Source organism: Haplochromis burtoni, unplaced genomic scaffold, assembly GCF_018398535.1.
Source record: "Haplochromis burtoni strain Fernald_Lab_line unplaced genomic scaffold, NCSU_Asbu1 Contig_41, whole genome shotgun sequence".
NCBI classification, from domain to species: domain Eukaryota; kingdom Metazoa; phylum Chordata; class Actinopteri; order Cichliformes; family Cichlidae; genus Haplochromis; species Haplochromis burtoni.
In genome coordinates, this window is record NW_024582402.1 from 2,930,056 (window position 1) to 2,957,473 (window position 27,418).

Sequence of the window (27,418 nt, forward strand, 5' to 3'; positions counted from 1 at the left end):
GTTATCGTCTTGGGCTGCTGGCCATGGTGAGACTGCAACAAGTAATCCAGGTGAGTTTTCATTCCCACGGAAATACTGCAATTTTATCCAGTTACCAACATCTTAAATTCACACAGAAGGTTCCTTGGCCATCTACCATAGTCCTCCTGTGTTTGGGCAAAAGTGAGGAGGGTCTCTGTCTTGCATGAGGCTCATAAAGGACCCTTTGGCATCACATTTAAAGGCACTGGGTTCTCTTTTTTTAACATGCAGGATTAACCTAAAACACCCCAAATCTTTTCCTATGTTTAAACAAATTTTCATAAACAAAAATGCCCTGTGAGTAAAAGCGAATCCAAGTGTGCTATGTAATAACAAAACTGATACAAGATGTGTTATCCCTGACCCAATGAGGCATGTGTCTTAAAATGTAACACACATATATATACACACATATATATATATATATATATATATACACATATATATACATATATACACACACATGTTGTTTCCACGTAATCGCACGGAAACACACACAAAATCGAAGAGTGGCTTCCCTCCTCTGGAAACAGGAAAATCGCATTAGCATGACAAATAAAGTAAAAGAAATAAAATACTGTAAATGAATGAGTAAATTAAAGCTTATGCAATTTCTAGAGGGAAAACATTATCATTATTTTAATATAAAGCGAGAAAATCTAAATTTACACTAAGGGCAAATAAATACATAAATAACTAAAACAAAACAAAACAAACAAAACAGCAGAAGCATGAGAATATTTTGTTTAAATTGCAGTTTATATTCTAAGCAAGGGAACAATATTTGATGTATTGACATTTGTTTAAAAAAACCTAAGGCATCCATAACATCAATAGAAAAATAATTATATACATTTAAAACATATCACATCAGAATGATTAACTTTTTTTATTTTCATGTATCTGATGAACAACACCAAAGTACATGTCTGAACAAACATAACAAAGATAATCCCATTACATAAAGCTGGCATCTGGGAGAAGTTGGGCAAAAATTCAGCAAGTTCCAGGTGCAGTTACTGCAGGGGTCCATATGGTGTCATTTTTTCATTTTATTTATTTTTTCTCTTCACTAGCTACATGGCTTTTCGTTTGTTCAATTCACAAGCACCCCCTTAGAATAGACAAATGTTTTAGTCACAACAAAAAACAAAGTTGAACAAATCGTACATGATCACTACTGACAGGAAGTCCAGCAGAGAACAAACTGAAAGGGGTCAAAGGGACGCAGTAGGAAAGTACCCTCTGAGGTGCTTTTGCATAAGTGAAACTGACCAAAATAAAAAATAAAAAAAAAATATAAAGAGGCAGAAATCTCATTCTGACATAGCTGCTTATTAAGGATATATATTTATATATAACAGTCTGTACAGATGTTTTGAAACATGTTTTTGTTAGAATTAGCTCTCATGGTATTAGCGAAAAATGCTGTGAGCAGAATTTCAGTTCATTCAGTACTGAAACAGTTTATCATGATGACGGACCAGCTCCAGCTGCAACCACGACTGTTCATCCAGTTTGCTGACACCAGGCCCAATTTTTTTTGCACTCCAAAACACATCTAGTACATTTGACTTCTGTAATGCACACATTTTGATACATATCCTCTTTTTGCTTTGCAGTTGGTATACTTACTGAGCTTTATGCGATGCTTATGGGGTAGCATATTCCTCTAAGTTTTTGCTTCTCCTACACTGAGAGTAATTTGAACAAACAGTATGTTGAAATTAAATAATGTTTTGCTTCTTCTGAATTTGTGGTTCAGTACCTCCTGCAATGTTTGTAAGAGTGGAAGAAGTTTTCACACTAGCAATTATCTCACTGGATCCTTTGTCTTTGTTTTGTTTACTCCAGTGGCTGGCTACTTTAGCTGTAGCATGCATGCTTTGTCAAGTAGCTCACTTTACGCTAATGAGTACTGGTTGAAGGAGCAAAGCATAACACATTACATAGTCACACAAACACACACACACGCACACACATACATAGTCATACGCACACGCAAGCATCTTGGGCACACCCTGTGGTGCCATGGCTGTGAAAAGTGAGCTTTGATAAGCTTTGGGAGCATAGTTCACTAAAACATGTCCATCCTAATGGTGGTAGTCTCTTTTACTATGTGGACGGTTGCCTAGTATATGATCCACCTCTGAGGCGATGCCTGCTGTCATCTTTGGAATCACCTAAAATGAACATGACATAGGAAAAGTACTTCATGATAACGCAGTGCCTCAAGACCAGCTAATGAAGAGATTACACTGACATGATGTTGTACCTGAATGGCTCCCAGGTTCTCTGTGAGCTGGCTTGGACTGGAGGACCCCAGAAGCACTGAGCTCACTCCCTCGTTCCTCAGGCACCAGGCTGAAGATCAGAGAAAGGAGAAATCTCAGACTTGCAATGAGGTATCAAAGGAGAAAGAACTTCCAAAGACATATATTTGATTTGACAAAAAATGAAAGTTTAAGCAGACGCTATCTGTTACCTATGGCTAGCTGTGGCAAAGTGCATCCAAGCTTCTCCGCAATATGAGCCAGCTCTTTTAGTTTGGCTTGCTGTTTTCTCCCTTCCTCACTCACGATTTTCTCTCTCAACCACTGGTATGGCTAGAGGAGCAGTGAAAGCAGATGTGTTAGATTTACATGCAAAGATAGGCAGATGATTATTCAGTTCTTGTATTGCTGGATTTTTCTGTTGCCTTTGACACAGCTGATCATAGTATCCTGATGTATAACTTCACTTAACATCTCTAGATCAGGTCTGGATTTGTTCCCTTTCTGTCTCTCTCAGTTGCTTCCGCTAATTTTGTGTCCTCAATTAATGAAACTTTATTAATCCTGCAGGAATTTCTCACATTATGTGGTTGACTGCTCCCACACACAAATAAACATTAAACAAATAAAACATTCACTCTATTTAAAAAAGTTCATTAATCATAAATACAAAATATATTAATTAATAATAATTAAAAAATAACATTAAAAAATTAAAAACATCCTGATTGCTATGGAGACCATAAGGTGCTTCTGCACTTTTCTTTTCTCAACCTAACGTGCACCCCTTCCCACCTCCCCTCTGGTATCCTCCTTTGAGTGCTGTGCAGTCTTTTGCTACTTTATCTTGTGGTCTACTCAAGGTTCACTCCTGGGGCCTATCTTTTTTGCCTTGTATATACTTCCACTTGGAAACATCCTGAGTGATTCTGAAGTCTGTTATGCAGATGATAGCCACCTGTACATGCCATTTAAACACCAGAGTGTAACTAAATTATTATCCTTAAGGACCGCATTAATGCTATAAAGAACTGGATGGCAGCAAATTATCTATCTTTAAATAGACAAAGTGAATTTCACTTCTCATCGATGCCACCTGACAACTTTGTTCTCAGAGTAATTGAGAATCTTGGGCTCATTTCATCATTAATTCTCCCATCTGTGAGAATTCTGGCTGTTATTTAGTTTTGATAAGCTAAACATGGCCTGTCTCAAATACACTGTCTCACTGTGAAATGGAAATGATCATACCTACTTTTAGTTTGTTTAGTTTGAACTGACATTGTCCCCAATATCAGTTCAAATATGTAGCACCACAGAGGTCAAATTTAACCTGTACCTTCATCGAGGCCCTGGAGGATTCTGGGATACCATTCTCGTACTTTCCTGTGATGATCCCGCAGGCCAAAGGTGACCAAGAGACCACACCCACACCTGCAAGATCACAGTCACAATTAAGCAACAAGCAAATTAGGCAAATTTGATATTCAGAAAAATTTCCTTAAGACCTACCTATCTTATGGTAGAGCTCTGGAAGATGAGTTTCCACTTTTTCCCTCTGGAAGAAATGATACTCTGCCTGTTCACACACTGGTGGGATGAGATTGAACTGCCTGGCCACAGAATACGCTTCCTAAATGTGGAGCGGACAGAATGATGAGGATGGCAGAAAGTGATAAGGTAATGTGTAAGACTGACTCTTTGTATTTAATGACTTTTATCGCTCCGCTGTTCTTTGTATAGCACAAGGAAACTGCACATCTTTCACAGCGCTGACAGCTTCAGCAACAACAACAAAATTTAGACACTTTAGTCACTGAACTCTGTTCACATTTGTTTATACAATGCAAAACATCACATGTGAGGCTGATCATCAGAGTCAGTGGTCAGTCAGTTTCAACACTATATATTTTTTCTTTTTAGCCAAGCACATCCTAACCAGGGTTACTGCAGTAAAACTAAACAAAAAGCTACAACTAAAGTGTGAAGTTAGCAGAAATAAATTATAAATGATAATAACGGAAACAATGTTTTGTACTCACAAAACTATCTAAAAGATTTTCTTTTTTTAAATATAAAGGATATTTTCATAGTTTTAGTCATTGTAAATGGTACATCTATTTATTTAGACTTCAGCTAATTTAAAAACTACCTTCAATGAGTGATGCATTTATATTGTAATATCTATTTTGAATGGGAAATTTTTGCCCCTGATAAAACACTCTTTACATTTTTTAATGATTAAGAAAACTGAGGTTACCACAAGATAACACTAAGGATTTTCAACACAATACAAATCAAACCACTCTGGAAATGAACTGAAACAAAACTAAACTGGACATGGAAATTGAAACAAGTAAATAAATTAATTAATGAAATCAAATTTAAATAAAAAAAATTATTCTAAAATATATAAAACATTAAAGTGATGCAAGTAAAGTTTATAGAGAGCACTGCATGTCTCTGTCTGATTTCTTCATTGTATTCATGGTCAAAAATCATAACAGGGATTAAAAAGAACCTGATGTACTCTCACTGGCCAATTCATTAGATACACCTGCTTAACTCCTTGTTAATGCAAATATCTGATTGGCCAAATCACATGGAAGCAATGTAATGTATTAAGCATGTAGATCTGTTAAGCTTACCAGCTGAAGTTCAAACTGAGCATCACAATGAAGAAGAGAGGTGATTTAACTTTCTTTGAGCATGGCATGGTGGAGTTTTTCAGAAACTTCTAATCTACTGGGATTTTTCCCACACAGCCATCTGTACGTTTTACAGAGTAGGTCAAAAAGAGAAAGCGTCCAGCGAGCAGCAGATCTCTGTGTGAAAAATGCCTTATTGATGCCAGAGCTCAGAGGACTGGTCAGAGTACTTCAAGGAAGTCAACAGTAACTCAAATAACCACTGGATTCCATCCATGAAGGCAGGTTTGAAGACAAAAGGGGTTTTAACCCAGCAAGGTGTAACTATCGAAGTGACCAGTGAGTGCATATCAACCTATTACGCCTATTCATTTTTAAAATAAATACTCTGTCCTGGAAAGGTAAATACCTTTTCCTGTCACTCACCATGATCTCCATGGCAGACCACCGTGATGTCCCCCAGTACATGGCCATCCCCTGGTTGATCACATGTGTCATTGCTCTGACTATCTCTGCAAACATTAAAGAGCAGATATGTGCATCATCAATAACTGAACATTGAATGGAGTCATGCTAGAAATTTGAGAGGTTGTCTCAACAGCTTAACTTGCATTATTTTCACATTATAACATAGAAATTATATTACAGCAATACTAAATTCAGTTTTTTTTTCTCATCAGGTAATAACACAATTATGAGAAGACTTGCAGGTTCAAAGAAGATTCCAAGAGCTTTAAAACTTTGGTAAAACTGCAGGACAATGAAAAAGATAAGTGGATCCTTGAAGTGTCCAGCCTCTTCTTTTAAACCCATGTGTGAGCAGATATTGTTTGCTGGGGTCACACTACTTAATGAGGCCAAAGGCTGCAGGGTTAAAAGACTCAGCTGCCTGTGCCGTGGAGGAAACCACAGCAAAAATACTGAAGGGGCTGAAGTCAGCAGCAGCGGCCTTCAGTGGTTTGTGTATTTGTGCCTCAGGATGTGGCAGGAAAGTAGCGGTTTTTGGAAAAGTGGAAGAGTTAAATAGTTTTTATTAAAAACCCCTGCGAAGTACTTTCTCAAAGGATATCTAACGCATGAAGAGAAACAGCTATTATTCTGAATGTGTGTGCGTTAAATGCTACACGCAAACTTTCTAATTACTAAAGAAACCAAAGGCAGTGTGATCAAGTAATTCATGAGATTATTTTCAGTCTGTAAAGGAATTAATAAACCATCTGCCACCTTAGTACAATGCTGCATGCAAAATGTGAAGCAGAAAGGCTGGATATGAGGGTGAGGAGATGAGAGCGCAGAGTGTGATTAAAAAAAGAGCGATTCCTTTTCATCAGTAGTTTTCTCTCTCTAGACCGAAATGTAGCTTTGTGAGAGACAGAGAGCAAGTGTGCATGTGGGTGAAGCAGGTGGGAGGGTAGAGGAATAACAGTACATCTGCTCCAAAGGGGATGGAGGGAGGAAGGGAGGGAGGGATTTGGAGGGATGTAAAGATAGAAGGAAAAAAAAATGCTGCGAACCATGTAGCAACCTCAGAGGCACACACAGTTAATAACAGTTTGCAAATACACGTATAATCCATCTCAATGCCGGGAGGGGAAAAAAAAAGATGACACCTTGATTCATTGAAACGTTCAAGTCTTAACATAAAGTTTCTTGCCACAAGGGCTCGATGAGTCATCAGCTCCAACAGCAGATGCCACACTGATCCTGTGCTCAGGTGAGATGTGCTGCAAACACCATTGACACCCCACTCACAAAAAAAAAACCAAACACACCGCAGTGTTTTCCTGGAGGGTGATGTGGGTGAAGCTGTGGGCAAAAACACGCAATGAAGAGCGCACACGTGAAAAAATGAATGTATGACATCAGTGTACAATTTAGATGCCGAGATTGCATTTGCACAAATATGCAGAAGCCAATTAACCTAGCACGCAAAGAACAGAGGAAAAGGGATATAGAAACAGGCTCTGCGCAAAGCTAACAAAATCCAAGTAACGCATCTCAAAGCACTCTCATTAGTACAGAAACATATCAAACTTAAAAACTGCTTGGCTGCTAGCCAGAGTTAGTCAGCAACACACCCCAAGGTCTGGAACATTGGCCAGCTTCAGCCGGCAGGTATCACAGTGCAGCACAGAGGGTGTAAGAAAGCCTCCAACTCCCACTGATATCCATATTTGTCTGGGCAGGTATCTCTGAGGATGTCATTTCAGAGAGTTTCTTTTTAGTGAGGCGTCTAACAGCGGGGACGTAGAACACAACTAAAAATATTGCTCATTTATGGAAATATGTCACATCACAGGAGATTGTCAGTGACAGATGAGACCCGTTCTAAGTTATACGGCTGTGGAAAAAAAGCGTGGGGAAAGAAATAATAAAGATACGTTTAGTAATGCTGAGTAGGTGAGATCATTTTCCATGCTCTTCTTCTGTAATGAACAGTTGAGGAGAGAGAGGTGATGTCCTGGCACTTTGCATTGCTAGCTAAGGGGTTCATGTTCAGTGTGCTGTGGCGGTTTCATTTCATTTGCTAGAGAATAACACTCGGCTGGAAGGACTGATATAAAATCATTTTACTGATGCCATGTCTTCTTCGCTGCTCTGTCTGTCTGCCTTTGCATTCTGTTCTTTATTCAATTGGTCTGGGGTATTTTCATATTCAGCTTATTGAATGGCTTCACTCCTCTCTCAAATCAAATGTGATTCTGAGTGACTGGGTACCAATGTTGCGGCTGGATTTGGGCGAGTTATTCTGCGAGCTACCCTTGTACCTATTCATTCAATGAATTGACTGTGGCACACACGCCCCTCCTTCGAGAACCTTCTTGTCATATTCAGCTGGAGAAAAACTCACATAGCGTCTCATCACTTTGACAGCTGCTCTAGTAAAGAGCAGTCAGAGAAAGGGGAGACAGAGTCTTCCGTGAAGGAAGAAGTTGTATATTTGCAGCACGCACTTGGTCTGTCCCTGCTGTTGGACTGGATACGAGCCAAAAAGAAAGAAAGAAAAAGACAAAAGAACAAGCAGGGAGACGACACGGGTGCAGAAAAGCATGACTCGATGGAAGAAGAAAAGCAATGATTATAACAAAGGCAGACTCTGCAGCCATGACATCACTTTTTTGGTCCCCACGGGGACGCAAGCTGTCTCACACAAAGTCGGAAGCAGTTAAAGTCACAAAAACAAATGCAAACACAGATGGATGCAGATTCACCTGTTCAGTGGCATATTTGAAACTACAGTGCTGTTTTGCTGTTTGGTGTTTTTGCTGTTAACACAGTTAAGGCTTTAGCAGCATGATGTTGGAGTGTCAGTCATGGAGAGATCTGCTAAACAGTCCCTTCATGCACGAGGTTCATCCTCGCTCTCTCACTCTCAAGTTTTTAAGGATGACTGATACCCTAACAATGATTTAGAAGGGTAGCCATGCTCCTTTGTATTAAATTATGAAGCAAACAAGACCAATTTCTCACACTGACTAATGGGCCAAATGTGCTGCAGAGGTGATAAAAGCCTGCCTGCTTTACATTTGTCAGGATATATTTTTCAGCTGACGTCTCTCTCTCTGTTCACTTCCTATCATCTTGTCAGACTCTCAATCAGATCACAGTTCTTGACATGAGCTGAAGAGACTTCATCTGCAGGGGGCAAAAGACTAAAAGGTTTGATAGAGAAGGCTGCGGGGTCTGCCTGCTAGTCACCAGCCACTGGTACCAGTGACAGCAAGGACCCTGGAACGATCGCTATGACAGACAGGCCTCCCACAGTCTGTTGGCTCCCACGGGTGGAAGCGAAGGGGGAAGGAGGAGGGGGGTAAAGAGGAAAGAATGGAAAATATTTCAGTGAGATCAGTGCGCCTCCATCCTTTCACTCAAATACTACCTGTGGTTTGAGAGTTTGTGTGGAAAGACAGAAAAGGGGCTCAAGTATCTGTGATGCCCACATGGCAAGGGAGAGATAATAGAGTAAGAAACTGGAAGTGTCTAAAAGAAATAAATGGTGGTAACATAAGGTAGATGTGTGGGAAAGGAAGCGCAAGAGCGTTAAAGAAAAATAGCACTCAGTAGGGCTTGTATCTAGTGAGACCAACCCAAAAATACACCAGCTTCCCCCATAGGGGCCGGATAATCCTGCTTCTGAAGAGCAGGGAGGGCTGGGAGCGGGTGCAGTTTGGAGACCCTGTGGAAGCTAGCGATCCCGCTGAGACAGAAGAGAAATAGAGGGAGACTGGTGGACTAAAATAGAGGGAAGAGAGACGAGGAAAGATTGTCATATTACTTGTAATATGTTCGGGGATATGTCAGAGGAAAAACACATAAACCTGACCGCAAAAACAAACCCCCCTTTTGGTCAAAGCCAAAGGCCGCCGGTCCAGTACGGGCAGCGGCTTCATCAGAATTTCTCACCCTCTCATATTACAGAACAACATGTATTGTCGCTGGCTCAACAGCCCCATGAAGTCTGGGTTGGCAATCACTTACCCTCCATGGGGGTATTGGTGTCTGTCCGGTTGGCAAAGACCACATCCACATACTCGAGTTGCATCCTCTGGAGGGAGCCCTTTAAACCTAGAGTGAGAAGACATAAGCCAGGTTTAGAGAGAGAGGTTTGGGTTCTAATAAAAGAAGACAGTTAATAGGAACCATGAGTCCTGGGTGTCCTTCTTATAATGGTGAAATAAATGGGCATGTGCAAGGATACATAGAGTGTGACCTACATCTGCAGAAAAGAGAGATCATTTTTTATTTTCACTTTTTAGCCAACACCGCGACAGCGACATGCTTAGCTGGTAGGGGTGCCAGCTTCAAAAGAACAAGGGACATTCAAATGCATTCAAAAGTCACAGTTATGTCAGGTAAAAGGCAAAAAAAATAATAATAATAAGGTGAAGTGGCTCCTGGGGGGGTTTGAGCTCAACATGTTCGTAAACATGACAAAGTGACAGTTGGCCACATGTGACTCAGAGCCTTCCAGCTGCATCTGGCCTGCTGCAGCTTTGATCCAGCTCGCGTTGCATTCAAGTTGTCATATTCAGTCTGGTTTACCTGGTACGTGCAAATTATTTTTTGGCAAACCAACAAAATGCTGCTTACCTACAAGCCTGCAGTACACCCAAGCAACACAAAACAAAACAAACAAAAAGTCCTCTGTCACTTCATCGACTAATCCAATGCCACATCACCCACAGACAAATAATATGATTTCTGACTGCCAAATTTAATAATAGATGATTTACTGAGGGATAGTTTATGAAGATGTAAATTCTCAGTGTCCCACATACCAGGTAATGATCCTAATTATTCGGGGAGCTGATATTCCAGGAGGCTTTGTGGCCATTTAAAGACAAAGGACACGGCTCAGTTTTCGTTTTTAGTTTTGTTAATTTGCTTTCGTCATGGCCGTCATCCTGACTTGCTGCAGCAGAAGTCGGCTCCAGTTGCAGTAATATAATAATTAGCTATGGTAGTACTCTGTATGTTCCAGTAAATATTGACAGTGTGAGCATGAGTGCTAAATGGATGATTGGAATAAGCCATAATTTATATCAATAATCTTAGTGGCACATTGTAGTGTCAAGATTCACATAGTTAAACCTTTGGATGTTTTTGTTGCCCTTTTGTTTTAATAAAATAAGAAAAGATGATGTTTGAAAGAAAATTTTTATAAATGAAAATGCTGATTCGTTATACTTCAGGGCTTAACAGGCTGGTAATTAAGAGATGTGGGTCCAAATGCAGGACACAGGTAGTCAGAAATAAGTCTAAGCAGAATCCAGAACCCAGAGAATGACAAAGTCCAACCAGAACACAAAACAAGAAAAGATTAAAGATCCAAACAAAAGACATGAACACACAAACATGGAACTAACGCAGACTAGCTGACAGGCATTAAAAGGGGGACCTAACTCAAAAGATGAATTAGTATGGTGTCTACATGTAACACATGAATTATTTTAAACTATATCTTCTGGCACTTTGGTTCTAGCAGCCTATTGCAAAAATACATATTATGAATACACATTCCAATTCCTTTAGTTTAATCTAGAAAAAAATGCCAAAGATAACAGTTTCACAGACATAAAACTGTATTATGTATTAAACTGTACAGCAGATGAACAGTATCTGAAAGTCATGTCCGGTCAGAAATAGACTCAGTGGAAGAGCGGCTGCCAAGATGGGAAACGGGGAGAAAAGGCTATTATATATCTGAAAATCAGTAGCAACAGGTCTTATGGAGTAAATCCAGAGTGTATCCAAACTTTTTGTTCAAACCATCATCACTTTGTACGGAGGACATCAGGATAGAGGTGTAACAGTGAGTGTTTACAGCCATCTGTAAAACACGCTGGAGGCTCAGTCATGGTTTGGGAATTCATTTCACTTCATTTTGTAAAACTTACCAAAACTGAGAGCACTGTGATTTTTATCCACAGTGCAATATCATCTGGCATCTGATTGGCAGTGGCTAAATTTTCAGCGTGACAGTGAATGATGATGCCAATGCTGTTCACTCACAAAGTTTGATAGCTTTACTTAGCACTTTACTCTGATTTCTAAAAATCAAACATGCATATAAAAGATGTATAGAACACATTGCTCACTTCACAGGAATAGCTGTAATCAATACATATTTTCTAATTTAATTACTGTCACAACTACTCAGCTGTAAGTTTTATGCACCTGCCACCATTTTCACTGCACAAACAGGAATCATTTTGATTCAAAATTGTAATTTATAAGGTTCAGAACTATTTTCAGAGTTAATCACTGTCAAACCAAGCTCGCAGGCACCTTCTCTTGGATAAAAAAAAAACACCTGTGCAATCCTTTCTTATTGTTACATAAATAAATGCTGCTGGCAGCTGGTGGAGGAACCAAACAATTCAAAGCCTAGAGCCTGATCAGAAAGACGAGGGATCAGAGGAAAGGTCGCACTCAGTATTTGTTAGAGGAGTAACACTGTATGCTGAGGAGAGGATAAGTGACGGCAACAAAGTATTGCGAGCAGATCGGCCTCCACTCACGCACACACACAGAAGACCAGATGAAAGAAGAAAAGCGCACACAAGAGACTGTCGCACAAGACGACAGGAGAGTAACAGGGAGTCGAGGCAAAAGACACTCTCGCGCTTTTGAGTAAGCGCGTGTGTGCGTGGCAGATTAGTACCACAGGCTTCATCATCACCCACTAATCCCAGCTGAGAGTTATACTCTCCCTCCTACCATCACAGTCACTTATTCCTTCTTCTGTCGTTTGCACTCCCACAATCCCAGAAACACCCATTACACGGATCCTAATCTGAGCCTGCACCGTCATCACGAGCGGTTTCTGCTGTCTCGTGGATTAGCAGGAGTTCACTGGCTGTGAAAGGAGTCTATTTTTGGATTGGGAAAAAAGATGTGGAACAACAAAGCTACTGTATTGGCATCTGGGATAGAAGAATGCCTTCAATTGTGTTTTCCGTGAAAGAGCCTTATAAAATGCTGAAGCTGTCTTTTTCCTGTGAGGATGACTCTAAAGAGACCTTGATTTTTCTTGCATCGTCACATTGATGCAAGAAAATGTTCTGCGGCTCTCTCTTTCGCTGATCATTAGGTTTTTACACCCTATCATATACACCCCTGAACATCACTTCAGTCCAGTCAAATGGCAGGCCTGCTGTGGCAGCCTGTAGTGAGGAAGATGATGGCAGCAGATGTTTCGCTCAGTCAGTTTATTAGACTTTGATGAAATGTTCCTCTCCACTTATGGCAGGGATGCTGCACCTTTCTCTTACAATTACATGGACAGCCAAATGGATTCATCTTTGCTAATACCGCTTATGCTTCCCCTCTCTGATGTTGGCTTTCACCCCATTTTCTCTTTTGTACTCTCTGTCCTTCTCTTCCAACCCTTTCTTAGCGCATTCCCCGTTTCTCGTTTGGGGGAGAGTTTCTGCAGCTGCAGTGAATGTTAATAATGTGGCAGAGAGCTGAGTCACTGCAGGAGGTGCATTGCGCTGTGGATCGGATGGCAAATTGTTTGGGAAGCGGGGTGGATCGAGCCAAGGGTATGAGAGCTAAAGTTTATTGTTATGAGTCTCATCAAGGCCCTAGCTCTTTTTAAAGGGGCTGACAGGAGAGACAGTCTGGACAGCACTATTAAATGATGCAACAGTTTCCTAGACAGACACCTGTGGCGGTATTACACCACTGGTTAGTACGGCTTTCAAATTCAGCTGTGTTCATATCAAAAAGGCGAGAAGCGACGGAGGCTGGAACAAAGAGGGAGATTAGAGGAGTGCAGCGGGGCTCCGACTGGTGGGGTGATGTGAAGGACAAAGCAGAGGGAAGGAAATTGACTTGTTACCTTCAATGATGTGTTTTCTGTTGAGGCCTCTCTCTGTCTCCGCTCTGCAACAGGAGGGAAAGAAGTGCATGTCAGGGGTGTCAGCGCATACTCTTCATTACTTCACAGCTCTTGCGAATTGAAGCAGCTCCAGAACAAACTTTGCAGTTTGTTTGCAGTGTCTGTCCTGATCACCTCTGATTTTTCTCATGGCTTCTCACTGAGCACAGAAGCAAATGCCTGATTTTTCTGTGCCTATTTAGGACTTGTTTAGACCAATAAGGCCAGCAGGTAAATTGCAATCAGCGCACAAAGTAATTTAGAGATAGCATGCAGAGTTTTTCCCTCGTATGTCTGATTTCAGTCTATGATTTTCTTTGACTGCAGCACTACTCAGTATTATATTTATATAGCAGTACTTGTAGTTTATGCAACACTTATTCCATTTTCAATTTAGACTGTATCATAACACTGTGTGATACAGTGTTATGACACTGCAGCCACCTATTGCTCTGCAAGTTTTGCAGTGAGTCGGGATAACATAAAGCTCCTTTCACGTGGATGCATCAGTATTTTAGAATTAGTACAATTCTGAAAGGAGACAATCTGCACTTTTGATGCATGTGTACATGTTCCCTTAAGACAACTGTAGCATTTTTACATTTGCTTAAACTCAACTTTATATTCTTACTGTGTATTTTTACTTATTGTTTGGAATTTTTAAGGATCCATCCATCTTCCTCCACATATCTTATTCAGAGTAGCCGTTGGGCTTTTGCCTATCCCAGCTGTCATAGTTTGGTTGGCGAATTACTCCTTGGACAGGTCGCTAAGCTATTGCAGGGCTAACCCATAGAGACTGCCAGTTTAGAGTCACCAATGAAGCTAACATGCTTGTCTTTGGACTGTGAGAGGAAGCCAGAGTGCCTGGAGAGATCCCACGCACACATGGAGAGAAGATGCACACACTATACACAGAAGACCGTCTTGCTGTGAGTGCAGTGGCACTAACTACCACACCACCGTGCTGCCCCAGTTTAAGAATATAGATATTAAATGCGTCACTATGTTTAGCTGGTTGATAAATTGTCAGACATGCATTGCTAAGTGTGCAGTGTAGCCCACACATCATTTCTGGGAGTTGTTTTGCTAAAAACAGCTGCTGGTTCATTTGGAAATGACACTGGTAACAGTGGTGCTAACTGCTTTCCAATGACTTGTCTGTAGGCTCACTTGTGTTTACTCAGGCACTTAAAGATTTTCCCCACCCCTGCATTTTCCTTTTCCACTTTGTTCCTCTCGTCTGTTTCTGCTCCAGCGTGTTTGTTTCTGTTCAGATGCCCGCGACTTGCCTTACTTCTCGCCTTGCTTCATTTCACACTTTCGTTTTCTTCCTCCCTGTTTCCTATGGTTTTTCCAGAGTGCTTATGGGATATAAACGCACTTCAAACACAATGCATGCCATCCTTCCTCCATGTTATTGTTACTTTTGTGCAAAAGACTGAAGAAACGCCATAGAGAGGAAATATGAATCTTGCAAATATCCAGGCATCCTGGGGTGAACTGATGTTTGACAAGCGAGCTGTGAGACAGTCTCGTAGCTCACTCAGCTGGGGGTTAAGCAGTTGTTCTTTAAATCCATCTGTGTTGGAGAGATTTGAAATACCTTGACAGAATTCAGAGAGGATGAGTTTTAATTAAATTTACACAATTGAGGCTTGGCTCTAGTGTTCTTAGCCGTGTAAGAATAGTCAAACAGTATGTGGATGTACTCATGGCCAGAAGACTTTTAGATACAGATGGCCACTAATGCAGACTGAGAATATTTTAGCGTGACAGCAGAAGCAGCTATGACTTTGGGCAGTTTGGCAAGAAAGCTGAGGGTGGCTAGAAGAGTAAGGAAAAGGGGTTGAGACATGCTGTCATTTTGTCCTCCACATCTGTGTCCTTGCGCTCTGTGTCATCTGTGTCACGCTCGCTGCAGCTGGAGGCAACGTTTTAAAGAATAGGCTCGTGTATGTGAGATGGCCTGACTGTCTGAGAAAGAAAACCCACCTGCTGGACACATGGATAAATATGTATGAACACATACTTACTTTCCTCCCCAGTACAGCTTTGTGGTGATCACCAGACTGGATCTCCTGCAGGAAGACCGTCAGACGCATCAAAAGACCATTAAAAAAAGGTGTTCTCAAAAAGATGATATGTATATGACCATACCTGCATGTGAGCATGATGAAATCTGCCTATGTGTAAGAATCAGTGCAATCAGCTATATTTATGTCAGCTGCCTTCCATCCTACACTGCACTTCAAACATCGAGTAAGTCATAGAGTATAATGACCACAGGGTGACTCTTTTTTTCTTTGAATTCTAGCAAGACAGCTCCCTCACTATAACCCACCCGCCATGCTCGAATGATCAATAATTTAAACAGGTCCACAGCTGAGGTGAGGTCGGGCAGAGAGCTGGCGTGAGCGGTTAAAAGGGGTGACGCGCATAACTGGGTTTTCTCTCGGCAGTGCATGCAGCAGAGCGAAATATAAGAAGGATATATTATCGATGTTTTCTGTGGCGGAGCTACAGTTCACGCTCACCAGCATCTGTTTTGATTTGACATGAGCAAATTTGTCAAGTTTACACTTTCATTTAATGAATTGATTTATATAATATATCAAGTGAATTAATGTTGCTTGAAAATTTTCCACTTAACGTGGGAGGCATGGATGCATGTTCTCAACATTGAACTAACTAATGTCACCAATACACAAAGCTTGAAAACAGATAAACACAAACATTTTGTGCATTTTGTACACCAGAATTATTAGGCTGCTTCATGTGGTTCGCTAACCATGCCTACCTCCACATAAAGCATGTTTGAAATCATTTACAACAAGGGTCCCAGGATAGAACTGAGGGGCTGCAATTCAACTGAAGGAATAAGGAAGAAAATAATAACAATTACTTTCTACCTAATCTTTTTGCACTATTTTGGTTTGCAACTATAGGTTCCTACAAAGTTAACAACACTTGCTCATCGGTATATTTTAGCAGATTTAGGTATTAAATGCTAAACCTCAAAACATGGTTATACTGGGATAATATCAGGACATTTACAGTAGCAGTAAGGATGCTTATGTTTTCATGTTTATCTATGAAAACATCTCGCTAATTACTAGCCAAGTGGTAGAACAAATCCTCCAGAAATGGAGAAGGTTTGCCTTCTTAGTAAAAATTGTTGTCCAGAGCTGCAGCCAACATGTGTCAAAAGATGAAACTTTTCCTGTTTGTGTCACTCTTTTATGCTGAGAGACTAGTTAGACAGTATTTGGCCGTCACTTCCATCCAAACTGTAGATGACTGCAGCTGTTAGTGACCAAGGCAATTACAGGGAGGTGGGACACAAGGGAAAAATTGGGGCCATTGACTGGTCCCTAGACCTGTGTGACTGGGGCTTTAGCAGTCATTTTCCCACCAGCTGCCATCAGCTTCCTTTTGCAACCAATTGGGGAATTCAAATTTTTCCCACATGACAGGTGGTTGCCAGATGGTTACTCACCAGTCTCAAGGCTTCTAGGCCTATGTGACTGGGGCCTTAGTCATTTAATCCTGCACTCTCAGCATAAAAGTTCAAAATGGCCAACAAGCTGTGTCTGCAAAACCTCAGTAGAAAGTCTACGGGAAAACGGAGCTCTGCCAGGACCTCTGTAACGCTGCCGCTGACTTCATGGTCTCGGTTGCATCAAGTTTATTCTCTAAATTTTGGCACTCATTAGCTTCCAGCTTGTGACTGACAAATCGGTAGCCAATGAGCGTGGAATTTCGCAGTAAAATCTGGATTCAAAATGACAAGTGATGGTGAAATGACTCATCTTGAAGCTATAGTCCATGATGAGGGATAAGAAGTAGACCAGAATGGATGCATGGGGACTGCTTTAGGTGCCAACAGTTTTGTTTAATTCTTTTATATTTCAAAAAGTAAGTGCTCCATATGCAAGGACAGTTTCCCACGTGGAGGGACCTTTGTGATAAACTGAAGTACCAGCTGTGAATCAGGTGTTATCACCCATGTCAGTGCCTGTTAACTCTGATGCTCTTGAATGGTTGAAAATCCCTGGAACGAAGCTCCGAAATCTTGTGGAAAACCCTTTTACAAGAGCGAATGCTCATATAGCAGCAATTTAAAACCTGTGAATTTTAAATGGAATGTGCTTAATATACACACACCTGTTTGTGAGATGTTTGCGTTTTGGCATGCTGTATGTTCAGCGATACAGTGCATATGCAATCAAAAACACATTCTTGGATTCTTTTCGCTTTGTTGAGACACAACACTTTACCTCCAGCACTTTTTCTTGATGATGTTTCCCAGGATTATCTCTGCTCTGTAAAGAAAAACACAAGAGATAATATGATTAGATCCCAGACTTCCAGTTCTCTTGCAGCATTGTAAGTGTGTTATCTGCCACAAATCTGCACCATGAATGCCTGATTAAAAATCAGAAGGAGCCCAAGATAATGGGTAAATGCCTCCTGTACTGTGTGCCTGAATTTCACCAGCGACCTTTAAAATGAATATTCATCCCCGTAAAACTCCACTGTGCTCCGCATTATTCACACAGACGATGCCCAGGCGAGGTAAATTGAGCTGTGAACATAATGCGGAGCCTCCAGTGTTGAATAAGATTATGTAAATCACTTTAGAGTCACAGCTACCTTTCATTTTTGGCTTCCTCAGGTGCATTATTCCTGGTCAGGGCCTAAACCTTGTTAACATCTTTTGTCCTGCGGAAGAAAAAAGCTAACAGGACCAAAAGTAGTAGTGTGATTACAAATGGGAGACATCACTCACTTCCCCCCGGAGTAGACCTCAGCTGTGTCGAAGAGGTTGACCCCGCTCTCGTAGGCGATAGTCATCAGCTGCTCTGCCACCTGACACAGGCAAGAAAAGTTTCTTCATGAAGCTCAATGTGGCATAAGGCACTTCTATAAATAATAACCAAATTACACTTCAAAAAGGCGGGAAATTCCCTGAAGAAAGGAGTGTACGTCTGTTTACTGTTGAAATGCACATCCTCCAGGAAACTGTACAGTCTGCTTGTTGATTAAAGCTGTTTACTGCGCAGTGTATTTCCCACATTTTTTGACCTACTTCTTGCTCTTTATTCAGAGGATGATGTTTGAAAGGCCAGTTTAGTCGTGAGGACCTCCTCTGCCTGCACCAAGCTCTTATTTTGTTTTGTTTGTGCCTCTCTTAGCCCTTGTGTTTTATAAGCAATGATAAGATGTCCCCACTTCAGTATTTTCTCCCATCTAAGGCCAGAGCAGGACACTGGGAGAGGTCTTTTGCTTATCCTGTGAGAGAAATAGGATCTGATTACTTGGCTTTGGTAGAGCCACGAGGGACTTACTGTAGCAGCTTGCCGTGATATTGGGAAATTGATACCAGAATGATAACTGTGGTCTCACACCCACACCATTTTATATCCAGTTACACTAAATTACTCCCATTGGGGCCACAAATTGTTTTTTGTAAATGGTCTTACTTGTTGTATTTGGGTCTAGCTGAGTCTAAAATAGAGCATGAATAATACTGCATATTTAAGGAGTAAATAAACAATGTAGCCGAAGCTACTCTGATGCTACTGATTTAACTACTCTAAATACCCCAAATATCTTTTTCTGTATTCTTTAAAAAGGAAAATGCTGCAGATTGGGAACAGATATAATGTTTAATAGAAAAATGATCAAGTTATATGTCTAATCTGAGAAAAGGAGGTGTGTCAGTTGATTGATGGATCTGACATGAAGTCTTACCTCGTCAGAGATCTGGCCTCCAAATGTTACCCATGTTCCTGTGGGGGGAAAGTCATCGTAAAATATTTGTAACAAACAACAACATAGACGACCTTTTGCATGTAAAAGTCACTCATAGTGTCTTCTAATTAATAATTTGACATTTTTGGCATGGAGACATGACAAAATGCTTTCTGCCCTAAGGCCGTCACAGACAAATGTCACTACAGATTAAAAGAGAAATGACTCCATTATGCCATGTGTACAGATTTGCAGTTTAAAAACAGTTTAAAGAAGAGCGACAAGCATTGTCGTGTAATGCACTGTGTTTTTAGGTGGGATCCTTGAGGTGTTTTAGGGTTTGGGGGGAGTTCCTGTGTGCGTTTGCATTAAACGGCAGACCTATCTATCCATCCATCCACTGCAAACCTGCATATCTCCTGAAGCATAGAGTAAAAACTTTCACAGGAAAAGTCAACTTGGACTCATGTGTGATTATTTGTCTGGATATTTCTTTTTCTGATTAGTTTCTGCAAAAGGTTGGTGCACACAGGGCATGTTAAAAGCACACCACGCAAGCACACAAAAACACGCACACTTTAATAGATGATTTACATTTTGTACTGAACTACCTGTGTGCTCAGTATGATATTGCGCGCACATAGTTGCTTTCAAACTTGTAAATGAAATGAGTCATATACCACAGCCTGATCTAAGCATGATTTTTTCCACTTAACATAAGCAAGGTAACCGATGTAATGCAACAAGTTAAAAAGTAGAAGCCATGTATTCAAGTATTTGTATCTTTAGATTGACCAAAGCCTGCTGTTTCTGTCTTACAGTGCCATGAAAAAGTATTTGCACGTTTCTTGTTTTCACACTGTAATTTTCACACTGAAATGTTTCAGATCATTAAACAAATATAATGATAAATACAAAATGCAACTAATGTAATGTAATGTGTAATGTGTATGTGTTAGTCCCCATAGGGAAATAGTTCCTCTGCATTTAACCCATTCACCCAGTGAAGCAGTGGGCAGCCACCAATGCAGCGCCCGGGGAGCAGTGTGTAGGGACGGTACCTTGCTCAGGGGTACCTCAGGGTAGCCGTTCAGTGGAGTTGAACCCCCGACCTTCTGATCATGGGGCCACCACTCTACCTACTGAGCTATTAAGTTATGATTTCATTTATTTAAGGGCAAAGTGTAAAAAATAAATGTCCCCACCTTTGTTAAAGCATGAAATAACTTTGATTAACCACATGTTTTTCGAAAGCTGAGTTCATTTTCACTTGCCGTATCACAGAGCTGATTACTGTGGCACCTGTTGGATCAAGAAATCACTTAAATAGAACCTGACTGACAAAGTGAAGTCAGCAAAAAGTCTCAAAAAACAACACGTCAAAAAACAGTCGATAAACACTTCACTGACATCTATTGGTCTGGAAAGGGTTACTATGACATTTCCAAGGCTTTGGGACTCAGTGAACCACTGCGAGAGCCATTATCCTCAAATGTAGAAAATCTGGAACAGTGGTGAACCTTCCCAGCAGAGGCCAGACCGACTCATCCAGGAGGTCAAAAAAGAACAAAAAGAACTGCAGGCCTCACTTGTCTCAATCAAGAGAGGGACTGTGCAGAAATGTCCTCCTTTTTTGATCAGCAGTAAGAGAAAACTGCTGCTAATCAAAAAAGACACAAAGGCTCATCTCACATTTGTGAAAACAACTTGATGACCCCTAAGACTTTTAGGAAAATAATCTGTGGACTGATGAGATAAAAACTGAACATTTTTGAAAGGTTAAATCCCCATTACATATGCATAAAATTTATACATCATTTCATACAAAACAAATCCTGCCAACAGTCAAATATGTTGGTCATAGTTTGACAGTCTGGGGCTTCTTTGCTTCTTCAGGAGCTGGACAACTTGCATTAAATGATGGAAACATAAACAGAATAAATTCTGTCCTCCTCTACCATAAAATCCTGAAGGAGAATGTCCGGCCATCACTTTGTGTCTGGAATCTCAAGCTTGCTTGGGTTGAGCAGTAAACACACACGCAAGTCCACCTCTGAATGTCTAAGAAATAAGATTATGAAGGTTTTGAAGTGTCCCATTTCCAGACTTCAGTCAGAGGACGGAGTGAAATGCTTTGGCATGACCTTGAACAATCCGTTCATGCTTGAAAACCCTCCAGTGAGGCTGAATTAAAACAATTCTGCAAAGAGTTCCTCCACAGAAATGAGAAAGACTCATTGTCAGTAATCACAAATGCTTGACTGCAGTTCTTGCTGCCAAGAGTGGCACAACCAGTTATTAGGTTTGGGTGGTAATCAGTTTTTCCCACTGGGCCAGGTGGATTTGGATAGCTATTTTTCCCTTAATAAATGAAACCATCAATCTTTGGAATAAATGATGATTTTGATTATCTGAAACATTTAAGTGTGACAAATCAAAATGGGGGCAAATACTTTTTTACAGCATTTAACATCAACATTTTGTTACTTATTAATATATAGCAGATGTTGTATTAAGGCTGATGAACTGAGAACAATTCCCCAAACTTTATTTAAGCATAAAATTCTTGGTTTTGCTGACCTGAAGCAGATTCCTGAAGTGGGAACAAAGGCTTCTTTTATACCAATGAAAACTGAATAATCCGCACCCTGCTTGTGAAATCCAGTATGCAATCTATTAAACATCTGTGGACTGCACTGATGTGCAGTAATCTTGTCTATACTGTAGACAGACACCCTTAGAGTCTCTGTCCTTCTTTAGTATAGGATGAAGACAGCTATTGTTAGAATGTATCTGTTGTCTCAGTTTTCTCTTGCCTGCTCCTGTCACATAAAGCTTGTCACTATCGCCCACTAATAAGAAATAATTGAAAAGCTGGTGTAAAATCTGTAGCCAAATGCGTCAGAAGTATAACACCAGGCTGGTGTTGGCTCAGCCTGATTTTTTAAAAACTGGCACTGACCAAAAAGAAAAAAAAATCAATTAAATTGTTACGTGCAGGTTAGTTTTAAAAACACAGCTACAAAACTAAGTTATTCAGACACTCTGTATTGAGACAAATAATAAATTACCAGTGCTCCTTTCTATAGAGGAAAGGTGATAAAATAAATGAATGTAATGTAAGAAATAATGCAGCTGAATCTGTAACCAGTGGTCTTTACTCAAGAAAGTAATGTATTACGCATGATTTGTTGTTTCTTTTTCCTTTTTTAACGCATTACATACTTAATTACTACCAGAAAAAGTAATTTATTACAGTATTTCGTACTTCATGTAGCCTTACCAGGTAACAGTGTTAACTTTGGACTAGAATCCGACAAACTTTTTTATTTTATTTATATATCTTTCTTGTAGTATTTAACACAAAATATAAAATATAAAACATCGACAAAGCTTCTGGTTGAATTAAGGCTGGTTTAGAAATACCTTAAACCTGCATTCTATCTGAAGGCCACCAGATGGCAATAGATCTTGTTGCAAAATTACTTCTGGTCCTGCAGACGCTGATGCGAAACAGCTTTCTGTCTTGAGCTTGGTAAACATTTTCCATACAGTTTTTGGACTCAGCAGTGACATCACGGTAGCTACGTCTATCTTTTATACTACGCATGGTTCTTCGCTAGCTTTGCATTAGCATGCTGTCTGTGTAGATTAGCGCGTTGCTCTGTCAGCTAGCCACAGAGAGGAGTGAAGTTCTAACATTGAAAGTGAAGTGAAGTAATTTTTAAAAAAAAAATTTTTTCCTGGTGAGCTCTGCTATCACTCCCTTCCCTATTCCACCCCAGTTGTTAACCATTCAACCCTCTTTGTAGGCAAATACCTCTGCAAAAAGACACAACCGCAGTACCATTAGCATTAGCTGACTTCATTAAGCATTAGCAATAATAATGGAGTTGTTTCTATCCTGAATGCAGTTTGCATGTTAATCATCATCCTCTTGTCCTTTTCTGAAATAAAAAATAATAATGTTCATATCATCACTTCTCAGAAGTTCCCCTTTGTCCTCCTCCCTGTACATGAAAAAAGTCAGCTGATTGTAGTGCTGGAAGAAAAATTATTTTCCTTTCTATTCACCATTTGTGCAGATAATTGAAGAGCCATTGTAAACTAACAACATAATTATAACTGCAGTGTGACTACTATATTTAGCACGGTAATGCATTACATTGCTGCATAAAAATGTGATTAGCCCAGTCTGACCGTCTGTATCCAACACATTAAGGAAAAACATTTTGTTGCCAAGAGTTTGAGGAGAGGGTTATTATCACCCGTGTCTTTACAGTATAGTGAAGGTGTCACCAGCTATTGGTCAATGTAGCTTTGCACAAACACTGGAAAGAACATCTAAAAGGGGACTGTGCCCAGACCTGAAATGCTCTGTATACTTTAAATATTCTCCTTGTTTCCTGTTGTACTCACAGAGCCTATATAAAAGATGGATGTACTCTGGTACAGGACAGCGACGTCAATACTTAGACCTACAGTTAATCTAACAGCCAAACAGCAGCCAAAACCCCTAGTTGCTGAAAAAGTGTGTCCAATTGTATAGAAGTCTATGAGAAAATGGAATTACCTCCCAACTGATCTATGACATCAGCCATAACTTTCCTAGCGAGTTTAAAACAAACAAATAAGCAAATAAAACCAAAACATCTCAGTTGTATGTCTTTGAATACAACACAAGCTGGCTAAGCTCAGCTCTTATATGAAGCCAGTGGTTGTGCTAAACTAAGATAACAGGCCCCTTAGATTCATGTGTCTAACCCTCCAGAGAGTGAATAAGTATATTTCCAAAACTTCCACTGATCCTAATAAAAAAGCTAAAATGACGTGTTTTCATCCTCACAGTGAAATTATATTATTTTGGTTCCTTTCCTCTGCAGAAAACTGGTGCAGGGAGGAATCAATGTTTTGCTCAAGGGCACTGCTGTGTAGCTCAGGCTTGCCGATATAAAGAAGGGAAACGAATTCCCTTTAGCTGATGAATGTTCATTCTCTTCACTACTCCTCCCTCCTGCTCGCTGTGGTGTGGCTTAATCTACAAGTAAAAATCACTATGATTAACTTAATCATTTACAGTTTGTCTGCTGGGCCTGGGCAGCACCGCTCCTTCGCTTTGTCCCCCTTTCAAGGAACTTGTCCCACACACAATAGGCATTAACGCACGAACACAGTCCTATCAAGATGAGTCATAATGAGAGTATTTACCCTGTGGTGTGTGTTGGATACATGTGATAATTGAGCAACTTGTTTGCTGAAACCAGTGCTATTGATTAAATATTAACAGGAAAAATGCTCTGCAAACAGCTTTCTGTTGTCTCTCGTGACTTTCCGTACATATAAAAGATGCATGAGGTTTAGAAACGGGTGAAACTATATGAATGAATTAAATAAAAAGAAAGAAAAAATACCTGTCCCCTTCAGCTTAGCTCTTATGTTCTCTCTCTACACGCCGAGGCACACGGAGGCAGCGACTTGACACTTCGATTCGTATGATTTTTATTATTTACTAATGCTAATTAGTTGTACTCACCGAGCCCCAGACAGGAGACACGCAGCCCAGATTTCCCCAGGTTCCTATGAAGAAATAACACGATTAAGAAAACTATTTATTTAGACTTCAAATGTCATCAGTCGAATGTGTCCCTGTAGTTCATGAACCAAAAATTTCTGCATAAACAAGGACATAATCAGTGTGGCTTCCAAATCATGGCGAGAGGCTGAAATGAAATAACATGCAGCAATTAGGGCACTTAGAGTATAGAGCAGGAATTTGAGAATGCAGGGTGTGGTGTGTTATACTGGATAATGAGGAGATTCGCCTAAACTGATAATCACCTTTATCTCAGGTGATCATGAATCATAATTGAGAGATTACAGTCGGAGGACAGTTGATTTATTTACTCAATACAGAGCTTCAGTTCTCTGAAGGAACAGGGAGGCCCTCAAGGACCGTGAAATGTATTTCACTGATAAATAAAAAAATATTGTTTTCACTGTGACACTTTTAGACAAGTGTTGCCCTTTGCATCTCCCCTCTAATTTGAAACACAGTGTCTTCTTTTGCAAGATTTCAGGGGGCACCTTAGTCCTCTAAGACCTCCGGCCTTTTACTTTTCTTTTATTTTCTAGAAGTGGAGGCGTCTTTGTTCGCTTTAAAACAGTGAGGCTGACATATCTGCATTCCCTAATGCAGCCTAATGTGACCCTTCTTTTGTCTTAAGTAATCTAGCACCTATGAACCTTGTACAGTTGTATGTGACCCAGTAATACGCTCACCAGCCACTTCCTTAAGTTCACCTTCTCATCTGATAATTATTGATATTATCTTATCAGCCAGTCATGGCGGCGCATTTAGGCATAGTCAGTACAACCTGCTGAAGTTCAAACTGAGGAGAAATCTGATTTAAGGCACTTGTTTGTGACTTAGTTCTGATCTCTTGAGATTTTCACACACAACCATCTCTAGAGTTTACAGAGAATGGTCTGAAAGAGAGAAAATACCCAATAAGCAGAAGTTCTCCAGCTGAAAATGCATCAATGATCAGGTCTTAGGACAATGGCCAAACGCATTTGAACTGATATGTATGCAAGGGTAGGTACTCAAAAGACCATCTCTGAATGCATGACACATTGAACAGATGGGCTACAGCAGCAGAGGTTCTTAGCTGACTCACTTCTGTCAGCTCTGAACAGGAAACGGAGGTGAGAGTTTTCATGGGCTCATCAAAACTAGACAACAGAAGATTAGAAAAACAGTTCCCGGTCTGATGAGTCTCAATTTCCGATGTGTCATTCAGATGGTATTTGCTGTAAACAACATGAAAGCATGGATCCATCCTGCTTTCTATCAGCTGTTCAGGCTGCTGGTGTGTACCACCTGGTGTGTTGGGGACATTTTCTTGGCACACTTTGGACCCCTTAGTATAAACAGCCTCCCTGAGCATTGTTGCTAACCATATCCATCTCTTTATGACCACAGTGTACCCATCTTTTGATGGTTGGTTCATTATCTCAGACACCACATTATCTCAGACTGCTTTTTTAAAACTTGACAAGGAGTTTACTGTGCTCAGATGGCCTTAATCCAAAAAGGCACCTTTAAGTTTTAGTAGAACTGGGGATTCACGTCATGGATGTCCAGCTGACAAATCTGCAGAAACTGTGTGACGCTATCATGTCAACATGGACCAAAATGTCCGAGGACTGTTTCCAGCACCTTGTTCCATCTACAGTATACCACAAAGAATTAAGACAATTCTGAAGGCAAAAGCCGGTTCAACACAAAACTACCAAGGTGTATCTAATAAAGTTTCTCCTCGATAACAGTTCTATTACATCCAGCTGATTTCTAGCACTGTAATAAGGCACTTTCAACTCTCATTATCAGCATGGAAGATAAACTAAGACATCAGGCTTCTTACCACACTTCACTCAGAGTCTCAACTCAGCACTTCACATTTAGTTTTATAATCTGCACCATTTCAAGTCCAACTGTGAGGGGAACTCATGTGGTGCGAGCATTTAATTGCTTAACGCAGACGACGACTGCAAGAGCAGAATGTTCTCCGCCCCAGACGCCACAGGTGTCTCTGCACACTGTGATGGATGTACACTGCTGGTGAAAGAAAACTGTGACAAGGGGATTGAAAACCCTGCAAAGGGAAATTACATGAAGGTCGTGAAATTGAGTCATTGTCTTTTGACAGAATTATCAAGGGCACATACACAAAACCACTTTATTCTGAGATGGGGGAAAAAGTGAAAATAGGAACAGAAAGTACCTCCAATTATGGTCTGGGGATTGTGCCTTCTGTTCTTGTTTTGCAGGCATTTACTCATTACAACAAATGAGGCTGTAAAAAATGCCAGCAGTCGTTTTCTTGTGCCTGACAACTAATGGCCTGTGCCTGTCTAGATGAAGGCGGGCTAATTCGAGCCTGCGCTGTCTAACTGCGCCCTTAGCCAATTCAATTAGGTGTCCAGCATGGCGAAGCATCAGTCATCGAGTCAGTACTTCGACCCGGCTGCCAAGATCAAAGGGTAAAACATATAAATGAAAGTGTTTACATGTATATAAGACGATATGTGAATTCAGTGATGTATTGAGTAATTTATGTGCCATAACTGCTTGACAGGAGACAGATCTCACTGCTGTCACAAATCGTGGGATGCATTCTTATTTCTCACATGGTGGAGGAGTTTGCATATTGGATCCTCCATCTCTCTGATGTATTACGGAGTGGGATCTATGATCCATGAAAGTGTGGGGGAAGGGCTGGACTGTAGCTTAGAAGTGTGTTACTAACTCACTCTGTGTATGTTTGGTCGGC

At 40.5% G+C, this 27,418-nt stretch overlaps 1 protein-coding gene across 3 annotated transcripts in view; it reads right to left on the reverse strand.

The window, feature by feature from the left end:
- Positions 1–895: 895 nt before the first annotated feature.
- The window catches only part of kcnab1b (potassium voltage-gated channel subfamily A regulatory beta subunit 1b), a 44,359-nt gene continuing 17,836 nt past the window's right edge, over positions 896–27,418 (reverse strand). For all 3 annotated transcript variants that reach the window (XM_005920417.2, XM_042220046.1, XM_005920418.3), the window contains 13 exons: positions 24,619–24,662; positions 19,086–19,123; positions 18,121–18,200; positions 17,609–17,653; positions 15,365–15,409; positions 13,290–13,333; positions 9,422–9,508; positions 5,369–5,454; positions 3,807–3,927; positions 3,634–3,728; positions 2,507–2,627; positions 2,297–2,385; positions 896–2,204 (listed from right to left, as the gene is read on the reverse strand). In XM_005920417.2, the coding sequence (XP_005920479.1) occupies positions 2,115–2,204; positions 2,297–2,385; positions 2,507–2,627; positions 3,634–3,728; positions 3,807–3,927; positions 5,369–5,454; positions 9,422–9,508; positions 13,290–13,333; positions 15,365–15,409; positions 17,609–17,653; positions 18,121–18,200; positions 19,086–19,123; positions 24,619–24,662 (985 nt within the window). In that variant the 3' untranslated portion in view covers positions 896–2,114. The remainder of the gene's footprint in view (positions 2,205–2,296; positions 2,386–2,506; positions 2,628–3,633; positions 3,729–3,806; positions 3,928–5,368; positions 5,455–9,421; positions 9,509–13,289; positions 13,334–15,364; positions 15,410–17,608; positions 17,654–18,120; positions 18,201–19,085; positions 19,124–24,618; positions 24,663–27,418) is intronic.